This window comes from Canis lupus, chromosome 8 (assembly GCF_011100685.1).
Source record: "Canis lupus familiaris isolate Mischka breed German Shepherd chromosome 8, alternate assembly UU_Cfam_GSD_1.0, whole genome shotgun sequence".
Classification (NCBI taxonomy): Eukaryota; Metazoa; Chordata; class Mammalia; order Carnivora; family Canidae; genus Canis; species Canis lupus.
Window position 1 is genome coordinate 2015026 of NC_049229.1, and position 15497 is coordinate 2030522.

General features: G+C 48.2%; 1 protein-coding gene across 5 annotated transcripts in view; it reads right to left on the reverse strand.

Annotated features, from left to right (window-relative positions):
• Positions 1-10350: 10350 nt before the first annotated feature.
• ITPK1 (inositol-tetrakisphosphate 1-kinase) overlaps positions 10351-15497 on the reverse strand; it is a 179739-nt gene continuing 174592 nt past the window's right edge. The window contains exons 11-13 of one of the 5 annotated variants that reach the window (XR_005363021.1): positions 14654-15085; positions 11901-12363; positions 10351-10523 (exon numbers count right to left, since the gene is read on the reverse strand). Coding sequence is in view for 1 of the 5 variants with exons in the window: in XM_038544133.1 (XP_038400061.1) it covers positions 15057-15085 (29 nt within the window). In the remaining 4 variants the exon portion in view is untranslated. Of the gene's footprint in view, positions 15086-15497 lie in introns of all 5 variants that reach the window. The other 4 variants (XR_005363020.1, XR_005363022.1, XR_005363019.1 and 1 more) reach the window with 4 other exon arrangements.

A 15497-nucleotide genomic window follows, 5' to 3' on the forward strand; every position in this document is an offset into this window, starting at 1 on the left:
GTAGGGCTTAGAGACCTCTGGAGTTCTCTGTGTGCATCTTTTCTCTTCCCCTCTGCTATTAGATAGCCTATGGGGGACACAAGGTGACCTCCCAAGGACATTTACAGCCTATGATTCTGGGGCGAATGCATTTGAGCCTCAGCTATCACCTTTGGTAAAAATTCTCCAGCTTCTCAGTATCATTGTCCTGTGTCTACCTTGGCGTTTATTATTTATTAGCATTCAATGCCTCAAGAATAAGATCTCTTATTGGGACCCTGGAATGAGGTAGTTGAGTAGTCTAGAGATGTTTCAGAGCTGAAAGCGTCATGTAACTGCTGTCCTGAGCTACTTCTCCTGGAGGTGAGAGCCAAGACGACCAGGGCAGAGGTGCTATGGCTTCTTCAGAGCACCCTTATCAGGGGTTCAACAGCAGTTGAAGGCCTCTGAGACCCTCACTCTATGCTGGAAGGTTCTTTGGTACAGAGGCCAAGTCAGTAGACTTTTTTTTTTTTTTGTCTCTAAAAGCTCCTGTGTAGGCACAGATCTTCTCTGGAGAAGCTGCCATGCACAGAATAAAGTGCTCTATTTACATTAGGGTCCAAATCCTTCTTCACCACATGACTTCCACCAGAAGAAACCAAGATTCTGTTAAAGTCACCTTAAGATGAGAAGCCTAGGTGTTTGGGATGTCCTTCTAACATGGCAATGGTATCACTGGCAGAGCCTTCACATTATTCTTAACAATGGGAGGTGAAGTCACCCACAAAGAAACACTGTCTTTTAGGTTTGATGTGGGGAAATGTCCTAGATCTTCTTGTTTATCTGAAAGGGCTTGAGAAGAAGGGTTCAAGGAAATGTGGGAGACAGGGCCAGTGACTCAGGAGCCATCATTTCAACAAAGAAAAGTATCTTATATAATCCATTCCAAACACCCCCCTCACTTCAACTATTCGTAAAGGAAAAAATTGAGTCCCAGAGAGATGAATGGACCTTCCCAAGGTCAATCAGTATGCGATAGTGCTGAAACAATGTCTCCAAAATGATGCAAAAAGCTGAGAGCACAGTAGTTCCCATGAGGTAATGAGGGTCCTTAATCTTAAAAATATAATTTTGAGGCACTTGATGGAGTAGACCCATGACTGCCCTAGCCTCCATCTTCTCAGACATAGAAAGCGTTTACTGGGGCAGCCCCCATGGCGCAGCGGTTCAGCATCGCCTGCAGCCCAGGGCGTGATCCTGGAGACTCCTGGAGACCCTGGATGAGTCCCACATCAGGCTCTCTGTATGCCTGCTTCTCCCTCTGCCTGTGTCTCTGCCTCTCTCTCTCTGTCTCTATGAATAAATAAATAAAATCTTTAAAAAAAAAAAAGAAAGAAAACGTTTACTGTTGGATATAAGGTAAAATGCCATGAAATAAACCAACTTCATCCATTGGTAAACACAGCCATGATTCTAATTATTTTGAAATGATACAAAAAGTTTAAATAAGCTTGAAAAAACAATACGATCTCACAGCTACGGCCCCAGGACATGTTGGAGCAGAGTCTAACCAGTGTCCTGGGTGTCCTGGTGGGAGGTGGTGGCTCAGAACCACGGACAGCAGCGCAAGCTGGTCCTCTGAGCCCCCCCCCACCCCCAGACCTGGGCCAGAGCGTGTGTGACACCACTGAACTCGCCTGCCTGATGCGAGGATCCACTGTTCGCGGTGACACACACAGACACGGGGTCCAGCGAGCTCCCGGCTCCCTGACCAGTGTCTCACCTAGTCAGAAATGCTGCCAGCTTCCCCACATGTAGGTTAAGCTATGTTCACCTCCATGACAAAACATAGATCTTGTTTCTATGCATGCAGGGTTGGGAATGGCATGAAACAATGTTCTTCTCCTCAAAAGACTTGGAATCTAGTTGAGCAAATGACTTGCATCGAGGTTAATGCCCAGGATAATATCGGCTAACGGTCAATAGTGGTGCTGATAGTATAGGCTAAACGGTCTCTGGGGTTAGAGATCCGGGTGGGTTGGGCTGGTCAAAACCACTTCCTGGGGTGAAAGGCATTTAATGGAGTTGATCTGAGCCTTAAAGGTTGGGGAGGACAAAGAGGTAAGACAAGGCATCCTTGGTAAGGGGATGTATAAGAAAGGTATGCAGGCAGAGTGTGCATGACACCTACATACAATGTGGGGGAGGTAGGCAAGTGTCAGGACTGGTGTGGCTGAGGCGGGCGCCGATGGCTGGAGGGACTGGAATAAGAGAATAACCAAAGAAATACGAGGGGACCCTTCTGAGAGTGTGAATTCCTCACTTTTCTGGAAGGTAGAAACACACCAGAACCTCATAATTGTTTTTAGTGTGTTTTCCCCCAGAATAACACATCCTCATGTCTGTGCATGCATGGCACCCGTCTCCCTAGTGAACGACTGAGCATGCTCAACGTGTGACACCTCCTGTTGGGGGTGAAGGTGGGGGAGCCCTGATAATGGATTTAGATGGAGAAAGAAGAGAAGCCTCCTTGCACAGGTGAGCGAAGCTGGGGACACCAGTCAGCACTTGGACCCACTTCGGTCTGGTAAGGAGGAAGGTCCATGATTAAGCCCCACGAGGCCCCACATTCCCTGCCAGCTCCTGCAAGGTGGAACGGCGCGAGGAGAAACGGTCCCGCTCCGTCCCTGAGCTGGCAGGGAACAGCCTGTTCTTCAGGGGCCGAGACTGCTCAGCTCACTGGCTCTGAAATGTCACATGGAGAAGGTAAGAGACTCACGGGCTGCTTTGCAAGCCCCACATGCGTAGGAGCTCCCTGCACATCCCTCCAGGCTGCAGAGCTCCCCAAAGACCCCTGGGCCTGTGCCCCCGGCCCTCAGCTGGACTGGCTGGGGAAAGGCAGGGTCTGAGGCAGGGGGTGGGGGAAGCAGCTCACTATCGCCCTCTTCTAGAAGCAGATCAGCATGCCCTTAGGTCTCCAGGGCACCCAACCCCCCACCCAGCAATATCCCTTCTCCAGGGTTCAAGGCTGCAGGACCCTGAACACAGCTGTGTGGAGCTCCATTGTCCTGGACATCAGCTACTCAGTCGCCTGAAGGTAAAGCACATCCTAAGGTTTCCTTGACAACAGGTGGGGGCTGACATTGATTTGGCCCTGACTTTAGGCCAGGACCTGCGTGAAGACACCTGACATGCACCCTCACAAGAGCCCTAGGAAGTAGATGTCACCAACATCACCATTCTGCATATGGGAAAACTGAGTCTCCTGGCTCAGGCGATTAGCGGCCAAACGGAGCCCCACAAACAAGCGCGCTTCACTGGAGGACAGAGTCTGAGGGGGGAGGGAGGGAAAAGAGGGAGCGAGGATGGCTGCCTGGGACATGGGAGGGACAGTCACACTTGCTGAGTGCCCAGGAACTCTGCCGGAGCCGTCGGTCCTGTTACCAGGACCCCTGAGCTGCCCCCAGCCATAGTAAGCGCTGACCATTGTTGGTGAATGAATTCTCTTTCGGTTAAATTCACAGAAATCACAGGAATTATTTTGGCCATTTCATAAAATAAGAAACAAGCTCAGAAAGGTTAAGTGCCTGTTGCAAGGTGACGTAGCAGTGCTAGGTGGAGTCGGGATCCAAGCCCAGGTCCCCTTGGCTCCCCAGTGTAGCTCCTTCTACCATCCTAAGGAGCGTCTCCCAGCTGGCGAAGGGCTCTGGGAATGAGGATCACCCTGAAATCACCTGAAGACTCTTCCCTGGAAGCCCCTAATAGCGGTGCTTTGGGGAGTGGGGAGTGTGGGGCATGAGCTAGGGGTCCTCTGTCCCTCAGTGTCCTGGCTCCCCGGCCCCATCCGGAAGCCTCACTGTGTTGTTTGACCCTGTTCTTAGGGCAGGGGTGCCTCCCGCCTCCCTCTCCTCTCTTCCACTCCAAAGCCCTTATTTGCTCTGGGCGGCTTGGCATGGCTCAGGAGCCTGCATACCGCTGAGCAATTCTTTTTTTTTTAATATTTTATTTATTTATTCGTGAGAGACAGAGAGAGAGAGGCAGAGACACAGGCAGAGGGAGGAGCAGGCTCCACGCAGGGAGCCTGACGTGGGACTCAATCCCGGTCTCCAGAATCACGCCCTGGGCTGAAGGTGGCGATAAACCGCTGCACCCCCCGGGCTGACCCCGCTGAGCAATTCTTACACAACACCTTCCCTGTGGAGCCTCTGCAGACCCACCTCCCTGGTTACGTCCCCCTGGACACAGCAGTGTCTGACTCTGGGGCGTCTCCCACATCCTGCTCAGGAAGGAGGCACCTCTCTGGGACCCCTGGGTGAGGTGGCCCTGGGAAGGTGATGGAGCACAGCAAAGACCCCTTGACCTGCGTGTGGCCAGGCTGGTCCTTCTCTCCACCCTGTTGGGCCTCGTGTTCCGAGTGCACTAGCTGTGGTGTCCGCAGTTTAGTGCCCACATGCCCTCCCCCCACCGCTCCCTCCATATCCCGGGCTGGGGCCCACCAGGGCCTTCGTCCACACACGGAGGTCTGTAAACCACTTTATTAGGTTAAAACAAACATCTGCCAAAGAAGAAAAACAAAACCTTAATTGGAGGCCCCCAGGGATGTTTGCGGAGCCAGATGGGAGAGGATCTAATGAAATCACCTTGTACTGGCCTCTGTAAAGACTTTGCAGATAAAACAACATTGCCCAGCAACAGGGCTTTGCCACCTGGAGCTCCGATAAGGGGCTTGGAGGAGCTGGGTGTTCGGAAAATAGGATTTCGTAAGCAGGGTCAAGGGTGTGTGGACTCTGCAGTCCAGTGCCCAGCCCCCTCGTCAGACGGGCAGCTGCCACCTTCCCTGGGACACAGGTGGAAAGCTGCTCCCAAGGACCCCTGGCAGGGACTTCCCAAAAGGACACATCCCGAGCCCCAGCCAGAGAAGCAGCCAACCGCTCCCAGGGATCTGGTGCACATCACCTGGGACACGTCTGGGCACCATGCATGGAAGATGGCAACGGCTTTCCCCCTCCTTTCCCTGACGCCTGGCGCTAAAGCATCTCTGCAGGGCCCCAGGGATGGACTGGGGTGCTAGGGCTGCTGGGAGCTAACTAAGTTGGATGCACACGATCCTACAATGCCTTTGCGCATCCCACCAAGTCCTATATTCTCCCAGCAGCTCCTGTTTTCCTCAGAGTAAAGGCCCAAGTCTTCACCAAGGCCCACGAGGCCCCACATCACCAGGCCCAATGTGCTACCCTGTGCTTCCTGTCTTTCAGCCACCCCGGCCTTTTTTTTTTTTTTTTTTTTTAAGATTTTATTTATTTATTCATGAGAGGCAGAGAGAGAGACAGAGAGACAGAGAGACAGTGACAGAGACACAGGCAGAGGGAGAAGCAGGCTCCATGCAGGGAGCCTGACATGGGACTCGATCCTGGGTCTCCAGGATCACGCCCTGGGCCAAAGGTGGGCGCTAAACTGCTGGGCCACCGGGGCTGCCCCCACCCTGGCCTTTCTGATCTGCCTCAAACCTGCCAGGTATACAGCTGTCCCAGTGCCTTTGCATTGGCTGCTCATTCACCTGGAGTGTTCTCCCGGATACCCAACAGCTCTCTCCCTCAACTTCTTCAAATCCTTTCCCCAGTAACTGTGCCAGTGAGGCCCACCCTGAGCTGTTTGCTGAAGCCATACTCTCCCGCCCTACTATTCCCAAGCCCCTTACCTTGCTCTGCTCCTTTTGCTCCCACAGCATCAGCACCTTCTGATCTACTATATAATACACTCGCTTATTATGGCTCCTTATTTTTTGCTCCTGAGCTTAGAGCGCAAGCTCCAAGAAGGGAGGGGTCTGGCCTGTGCTCTTCATGAGCATAGTCTGAGCATTGACAACACAACCCAGAATACAGCAGGCACTCAATAAGGATTCATTGAATGGAGGGCCATTTCGCCTCCCCAGTGCCTCCCCTTTGACAAGTCTGGTGGAACTGGTGGGGAAGAGGCAAGTGCAGAGAGGCCAGGATGCGCCTGTACCGGGTACCTGGGCCCCAGGGATGGCCTGGGGCACCTGTCCCCCCTGCTTTCCGCCCCCAGTCTCACTACTGGAGGAATCCGGGGCTGGCACCAGAGGAGCTCGGCTCCCACCACAGCCCTCCCGTGCGACTCGCGACAAGCCACCGTTCATCTCTGAGTCTCAGATTCCTCTTGCGTCAGACAATATTGTTATCGACCATCTTTATCTAAAATCAATAAACTACCACGTTGTTGCAGCCTGAGGTCTGATTCGGGCTCTGCTGCCGCGTGTTAGGCTGTGGGGCCTTAGGCAGTTGATGCAACCTCTCTGGGCCTCTGCCTCCTGATCTGTTGATGAGGAAGTACTGTGTGAAGAGGGAGGCGGCCAATACCGCCCACGGCTCAGCCACGAAGGTGTAGGTCTCATTTCACGAAAATCAGTTCTGTTCATGGTTTTGAGCATGTCTGTATCCTGTGTCGTCAAAGCCAGGTTGGAGGTGGGGACACTGATGCTCAGAGTGGGAAACTGGCTGCCCAGGGTCGCTCAGCAAGTCAGTGGCAGCTCCAGTGTAACCTCCATGTCTGACTGACCGGGGAGCCCGGTGCTCTCCCCACCTCCTCACCTCACCACGGGGGTGGGGGGATCCTCCCAACCCGGTGCATTCCTGCCTTGGCCTATCCTCGCCTTGCAGGCCTTACCTGGCAGAGGCCCTAATGCTCCCAGTATTGCCCAGACACTTCCCAGCTGGGATGGGAGGCTAAAGAGCCACCCTGCGAATTAACGCAGAGGACGATCAAGGCCCAGAGACAGACCAGGAGGAATATCTATCCAGAATCAAGAAGAGGTGAATCTTGGAAAGCACTGGAGTCAGGGGTGGAATCAAATATGGCTGCTGGTCCCATACCTACCACCCATCTCTTCGTTCCTTTGGCATTCACCAGAGCTGTGGAAAGGTTCGGTTAGAATCAGAGAACCAGCTCTGGCTCTTACAACTTGCTGTGTGTGTGACCTTGGGGAAGTCCCTTGCCATCTCTGCACCCCAGGAATGGGACTAGATTCTTGGCCACACCAGTGTCATCCACTGTGTTTCTTACAGACTGGGAAATTTATTATCCTTAGGCACTTATTCAGACAACTACCCATTAACCATGAGATTTCCACCCTCGTGATGAAACCCTGAAGTGCTGGCATCCTTTGTAAAGCCTATGGTTCGGATGAGTTTGGTTGTTAAGTTTTTAAAAAGATTTTATTTATTTATTTAGAGCATGAGTCGGGGAGGAGCAGAGGGAAACAGAGAATCCCAAGCAGACTCCATGCTGAGTGCAGAGCCTGATATAGGGGCTCCATCTCACAACCCCGAGATCATGATCTGAGCTGAATTCCAGAGTTGGACACTCATGGACTAAGTCACCAGACACCCCAGTTTGAACGAATTTGAACAGTGTAGTCTGGGATATGGAAACGAATTGTGCCTGGCATTGACCAGTCCCTTTCTTTTGACATAGTGACAAGAGGGTCTGCAAGCACACCTGCCCTTTGACCTGGCCACGCTCATTCTGGGGTTGCTGTTTGCTGTCAGAACTGCTCACTGCCCTCACGGGACATTTTCTTGTTTAGCTGGGCTTTGCTGCAGTAAACAGAGTGTTAAATGGATTACACAACCTTTGGAGGACTGAGGTTCAGGTAGAGCATCAACTTTTGTTAGCCGTTTCCAGGAACCGCTGGCAAAGCCACACCACAGACCTGAGCTCCCACTGGTGCTGCAGCCCCTGCCAGAATCAGGACACTGCCTGCCACGTAGGGGCACTGTCACCAGAGCTACCCACCCTGCTGTGTCCACACTGGCAACATAATTGCTCTGCACCTTCTCTTTCTCTCCACACATGATTCCAACTCCAGTTCTTGTGCAAATACTTCCAATTGGTGGAACTGGAATCACTTCCAGGTCCTTAGGTGCAAGGAAGTCTGGGAAACGTAGTTTTTAGTTTTCCAGCTTCTGTCTACCAGAAAGGAGGTCAGAATGGATGCTGAGCAACCTTCCCTGAGGTGCCCTCAAGAGGCTGACTCCCTGACTGTGCTCTGCCCCTCACTTCCTCCTCTTAGTGAGCTACAGCTCCTATCACCCACTCAGCACAACGCTTCACCTGACACACAACCAAGACACCATACAGACATATCTTGTTTTATTGTGCTTTGCTTTATTGTACTTCTGCAGATACGGCATGTTTTACAAAGTGAAGTTTTGTGGTAATCCTACAACATCAAGCAAGTCTACTGGCACAATTTTTTCCTAAAACATTTGCTCACTTCATGTCTCTGAGTCACATTTTGGTAATTCTTGCAATATTTCAAGTTTTTCCATTATGACTCTATTTGTTGTGGTCAGTGATCTTTGATGTTACTATAGTGATTGTTTTGGGGTACCACAACCCACACCCACATAAGATGGCAAACAATACTTAAATGCTGCATGTGTTCTGATTGTTCCACTGACCGGTGGCTCCCCATCTCTCTCCCCCTCCTCAGGCACGCTTATTCTTTGAGACACACAGCAACATAGAACCTAACGGCTAACCACAAGCCAATTTCTAACCATACAATTGGCCTCTAAGTGTTCAAATGAAAGGAAGAGCTGCACATCACTCACTTTAAATCAAAAGCTAGAAATGATTAAGCTCAGGGAGGAAGTCATGTCAAAAGCTGAAATAGACCAAAGCTAGGTGTCTTGTGCCAAACAGCCAAGTCGTGAATGCAAAGGAAGTCACTGAAGGAAATTAAAAGTGCTATTTCAGTGAACACATGAACGATGAGAGAGCAAAATCAGTCTATTGCTGATACGGAGAAAGTTTTAGTGGTCTGGATAGAAGATTGAAACAGCCACAACATTCCATTAAGCCAAAGCCTGATCCAGAGCAAGGCCCTAACTCTGTCCAATTCTATGAAGACTCAGGAAGGTGAGGAACCTACAGAAGGAAAGTGAAGCGAGCAGAGATTGTTTCATGAGTTTTAAGGAAAGAAGCCATTTCTGTAACATAAAAGTACACGGTGAAGCAGCAAGTGCTATTGTAGAAGCTGCAGCAAGTTATCCAGAAGATTTAGCTATAATTATTAATGAAGGTGGCTACACTAAACTACCTTCTTTCTTTCTTTTCTTCTTCTTCTTTCTTTTAAAGAAAGAAAAAATCTTTTAAAGATTTTATTTATTCATGAGAGACACACAGAGAGAGTCAGAGACACAGGCAGAGGAAGAAGCAGGCTCTATGCAGGGAGCCCCATGTGGGACTCGATCCCAGGACCATGGGATCACGCCCTGAGCTAAAGGCAGATGCTCAACCACTGAGCCACCCAGGGGTCCCTTACCTACAGATTTTCAATGTAGATGAAACAGCCTCTATTGAAAGAAGATGCCACCTAGGACTTTCATAGCTAGATAAGAGAAGTCAGTTGCTGGCTTCAAAGCTTCAAAGGCAGGGTGACTCTTGTTAGGAGCTAATGCAATGGATGACTTTAAATTAAAGCCAATGCTTACTTATCATTCCAAAGATCCTAAGGTCCTTAAAAATTATGCTAAATCTACTCTGCCTATGCTATATAAATGGAACAGCAAAGTCTGGGAGACAGCACATCTGTTTACAACATGGTTTTATTGAATATTTTAAGCTTATTGTTGATACTTACTACTCAGGAAAAAAAGATTCGTTTCAAGATATTGTCACTCATTGACAATGCACCTGGTCACCCACAGCTCCAATGGAGGTGTGTGATGAGATGAATGTTGTTTTCATACCTGTTAACATAACATCCATGGGATCCCTGGGTGGCGCAGCGGTTTGGCACCTGCCTTTGGCCCAGGGCGCGATCCTGGAGACCCAGGATCCAGTCCCACGTCAGGCTCCCGGTGCATGGAGCCTGCTTCTCCCTCTGCCTATGTCTCTGCCTCTCTCTCTCTCTCTTTGTGTGACTATCATAAATAAATAAAAATTAAAAAAAAACATAACATCCATTCCATAGCCAATGAATCAGGGAGTAATTTTGACTTTCAAGTCTTATTATTAAGAAATATATGACATTAGGCTACAGCTGCTGTAGTGATTTCTCTGACAGATCTGGGTAAAGTAAATTGAAAACCTTCTGGAAAGGAGTCACCATTTGAGATGCCATTAAGAACATTCAAGATTCGCCAGGAGAGGTCAAAATATCAACATTCACAGGAGTTTGGAAGAAGTGGATTCCAACCCTCATGGATGATTTTGAGGAGTTCAAAACCCCAGTGGGGAAGAAACTGCAGATGTGTAGGAAATAGCAAGGGAATTAGAATTAAAAGTAGAGTTTGGTTTGCTTCAATCTCATGATAAAACTTTAATGGATGAGAAGTTGATTCTTATGGATATGAGCATAGAAAGTAATTTTTTAAAAGTTTATTTATTTAGTTTTTAGCAATCTCTACATCCAACATGGGGTTCCAACTCACAACACTGAGATCAAGAGATGCATGCTCCTCGACTGAGCCAGCCAGGTGCCATAAGAATGTGATTTGTTGCAATGGAATGTACTCCTGGTGAAGAGGCTGTGAAGACTGCTGAAATGACAACAAAGGATTCAGAATATTACATAACCTGAGTTGATAAAGCAGCTGCAAGGTTTGAGAGGATTGAATCCAATTTTGAAAGAAACAGCATCACATGCTACAGAGAAATCATTCGTGAAAGGAAAAGTCGAACTCTTATTTTAACAAATCGTCAGAGCTAGCCACCTTCAGCCCCCACAACCCTGATCAGTCAGCAAGCATCAACAACAAGGCAGGACTCCCCATTACTTGCTGAAAGTTCAGATGATGGTCAGCATCTTTTAGCAGTAAAGTATTTTTAAATTAAGGTATATATATTGTTTTTTTAAAATTCTTTTTAGATATAATGCTATTGAACACTTCATATAGACTACAGTATGGTGCAAACATACCTTATATGCACTGGAAAACTGAAAAACTCATTCACTCACTTTATTGCAGTGGCCTGGAACTCAACCCACAATATCTTCAAGGTATGCCTGTATATACTTAGCTATAACCAAAACACATTTCATGCATGAATCAAAATTTGACAGCGATCTGGGAAACTGTCAAGGGGAACCAGTGAGCAGTGAGTACATTGAGAGCTACCGCCCCCTTGAGCTCTAACATGATTCTAAGATGGGCTGCTAAGCCCACTTTCGGAGCATATTATACTCTTCTGATTCCCTCTTACTGCATAATTAATGAAGAGTTAACCACATCTTGGCTTTCTGTCCCAGGTCTTTGCATTTCAGTAGGGGTGAGTCACAGTAAGAACTTTTGTTTGGGGGAAAAAAGAGTAAGGACATGACCGTACTTGTTATAACCAGAGGCAACTCCAGAATATCAAGATAAGAGTAGTTCAGGGGGCAATGACCTGATTAGAAATAGGGGCTAGGGAACTTGTCCAAAGCTGAGTATACAAAGCAAGGACATGACTTTAATGGAGGTTGTATGCATACACTTACAGCAATAAAAAATAGTGTTTCTCCAAGCTTCATCCACTTAAAGTTGCGAAAAGGTCAATTGTCTTTCTCAAACAATGAGAAGCCCAGGAAAGCCTGAAGGTAATATTTTTTTTTTGGTAGGGTTGCTGATGGGGACCTGTAAAAATAGGCTGGTCCAGGGCTTAGGGCCTAAAAAGAGGAGCAGGGAGTGACCAGAGATGGACGGCTGGCCCCCAGACTCTACCATTTCCTAGCCATGTGACCTTGAGAGAGTCACTCCATATCTCTGAGCTTTGACTTCTGTATATAAGAAGCAGTGATACTGATAATTAGCCACAGGTTTATTGTATGGATGAAATGACATAACATATAGGAAGCCCTGTACCAGATGTGAGTGTCCCACCTACGTCCCCTCGGGCCACCGTGGAGGTTGCCTATAGACAGTTCCCATACACACCAGAGGCTGCAAATGTTCTCTGCCTGAAGGTGTTCTCTGGCCGTGGAAGTTTGCTTGGCCCTTTTGGCCATGGAAGTTTGCTTCGCCCTTTCACAGAACAGACCAGAAGTGCTGGGAAATCCATGCCTCCAGGAGACACCCTCCATGAGGGAAAGGAATCCACAGGTAAGTACTCCAGCTTTCTGCAACCAGTGGAACAATTCTGACTTGCGTTCTGCACCGTCTCTAAACAAGTCCCAGCAGGGGACTGCCTTCAGTGGTGCCTGGCTCATCACCATACCCTTCATTGGCTCTTCTCCTTTCTTTGTCTACTTCCTTGCTCCCTCTTTGTACTTCTTGGGATCATTTCCAAATGAACTCTGTGTACCAAATCCTTGTCTTAGGGTCCGCTTTTGGGAGAACCCATCAGACCCATGACTCCTTGAAAGGTATCCATTGATGGTGCGTAGGTTCCTCATCAGAACTACAAAACACAGAAATTATTTTAACAGCTATATTCTCAATTCTCCCAAGGATAATGCATAATTAGTACTATTCCAGGGGCATGCAAGAGACGTTAATTCATTACATATTGAATGCCTTAAGACATTTGGGCTTAATTTTCTCTCGCTCTGTCTCTTTTTAAGATTTTATTTATTTATTCATGAGAGACACAGAGAGAGAGGCAGAGACACACAGTCAGAGGGAGAAGCAGGCTCCCTGCCTGATGTGGGACTTGATCCCAGGAGTCCAGGATCACACCCTGGGCGGAAGGCAGGCGCTAAACCGCTGAGCCACCCAGGGATCCCCTGGGCTTAATTCTCTTACAGAACTCTATCTGTATGCAAGGATAATAATGGCACCTACCTCATAGGGCTGTTAATGTAAAACACTTAGGACAGTGCCTAATTCTTAGCAAGGTTTCTACAAAGGTTAGTGTTTGTCATCATCCCCCAGAGTTGTGTAGTACAGAATATTAATTGTCCCCCAGGATCCCCTCTTCTTTTAGTAGTCAGAACCATTTCCAATGGATGCCCAGCCTCCCTTTCAACAAAGTGTGTCCATGTGCCTAAGTTTTAGCCAATGGGTTGTGAGAAGTGATCAGGCAGGTTCTTTATCATATTCTTACAAAGAAGCTGCTTGGCCTCCATCTATCCTTTGTCCCCTTTGCCATGGTAGAGAAATATTGAAAACTTAAGTAGCTACCTTGGTAGCAAAGACAGAAATCTCATATTGAGAATGACAGAGACACACCACTATTTACTTCTGGGCTGTGGTATATGGGAGAAATGAGATCCCATTTTACTCCACTGTATTTTAGGTTCCCCCCTTCCCCAGCAGCTTATTCTTACCTAAGTAATTCAGCTCAAATCCCAAAGAGGAGATCAAGGAGTGTGAGATTTTTCTATCTTTAATTCTTCTATTGTGCCTACCAGGTGCCTGGTACTATGCCAGGAACTGAGGTCACAAGATGATCAGGATGAAGACCAAACACCACAGATCTCAAAGCATAATGAGATAGAAGGATTGAAAGACAAAACATTCAACCTTCTGTGATAAGTGTTGTGGAGGCAGAGAGGAGAGAGGAATTACCTCAAACCCTAAATTACCTCAAATCCCCGTCAAGCCATCGGGGACAAAGTGGGATGGTCATTGGGAGGCATTCCAGGAAGAGGTAACAATATGTGAGAGATCACGGGCATTTGGGCTAAACAAGTTCTAGATCCAATTTTACTATTCACTTGTCATGTGTCACTTTAACATCCTGAGTCTCATTTCCCAAATCTGCAAAGTAGGATCGAAACTTCCATTTACCTTAGGCTGAGGGGTGCCATAAGAGCTCAAAAATGAACATTTTGAAGAGCTATAAAGCATAGTGCAAGTGCTAGTTACTGTCATTGTCATCTTAGAAGCCTAGTTTCGGACATTTTTGCTGGTTGGTTATGCTCGGCTTCACGGGATAAACAGGATCAGGCTCCTGGAGAACTGAGGCTCTTGGAAGGGTGGCATGGGCTCTCAAATTTCCCTTGAGGGCAGCCTGGGTGGCTCAGCAGTTTAGCGCCGCCTTCAGCCCAAGGCCTGATCCTGGGGACCGGGGATCGCGTCCCACGTTGGGCTCCCTGCATGGAGCCTGCTTCTCCCTCTGCCTGTGTCTCTGCCTCTCTCTCTCTCACGAATAAATAAATAAAATCTTAAAAAAAAATTTCCCTTGAAAGAAATCCACTCTGCTTGGGAAGTGGTCCAACCTTCTTCATGGCAGTTGGGCAATGGGTACTAATGAGTCTTAAAAATATCCATTTTTAAAGATACGAGGAGTTCACCTACTATTACACAAAATAATCACAGATGTCACAGAGTTTGTGTATAAGATTGTTGTTTAAAATAGCAAAACCAACCAAACAAAAAAAGCCCAGGAAATATATCTGTACATTAGTCAAACACATTGTGGCACACAATGAATGTTTGTGGACTGCTATACTCAGGACACGGGTAAGTCTGTGTGATAGGCCTCAGGAGAGGAAATGTGTTGCCGTCCTCTGCAAGCACGTTCAGGACAACCCCACATCAGAAAGGTGTGGTGCATATATTGTCAGTGCTCAGCTGAGGTCTTTCCCTGGGAACTGCCCTTTACAAAGGGAGCTGCCTCAACAAAGACCCTAGAATACTGCATATATTTTAAACGTAGCCCCACCCCTCCCCAACACACTCATCCCCCTTTCCTGCTTCATTTTTGTCCATAGCACTTGTCCCCATCTGACAACTGTGTATTTTACCTCTTTACTTCTTCATTGTCTGTCTTCACCCTTTAGAATGTAAACTCTGTAAGAATCAGATATTTGTCTGTTTGTTCACTGCTGTATCCTCCACACCTAGAATAGCTGAGTGCTGTTTTAGGGTGTTCTAAGCACACAGTAGGTGCTAAACAAATAGCGTCTGAATGAAAGAATAAATACATGAAAAAGATCTTTCAGTGTCCTCTGAGTTCCTGCCAGGTCTTCCTTGAGGGGCAGGAGTGGGCGCAGGGTGGGGCAGGAAGCAGGGAGTAGTAGCAGCAGATGTGGGGAGAGTGTCTCAGGAAGAAGGAGGCTCTGGACAACACCAACTGATGCCAAACCGTAGCCCAGATACCAGGTTCACTATGGCACCGGGGTCAGGTGGCAGAGGGCTTCCGACGTGTCATCCAGGTTGGGAGCAGCAGTGGAGTCCTGGGCAGAGGGACACAAACCCAGAAATCAGCCCGATGCACAAAACACCCAGATCTTAACACTCAGAGAAATGTGAGAGCTGTTCTCAAATATACAGTGGGTTAGGTTACCAGCAGCAGGAAGGCGATCCTAAGGGGCTGAACTGGGGCTAATGAACAGACGTTAGGACAACTCCTATTTTGGTTTGATATCAAGAACTGTCCCCCATTCCTCCTTGCCAGCCCCCACGAGGGCCAGAGTCTGGGGTTCACTCATTCATCCCTGGATTGAACTCGACCCGTAGGTTCAAGAGTCATCTGCGAACTGTGTTTCCTCTGCGCCAGGTGCTGCACTCAGCACTGTGAGAGCGATGCCCAACAAACATTTTCAAATACATGAATATAGACCCCGTTACAGACTGCGACGGGGGCCC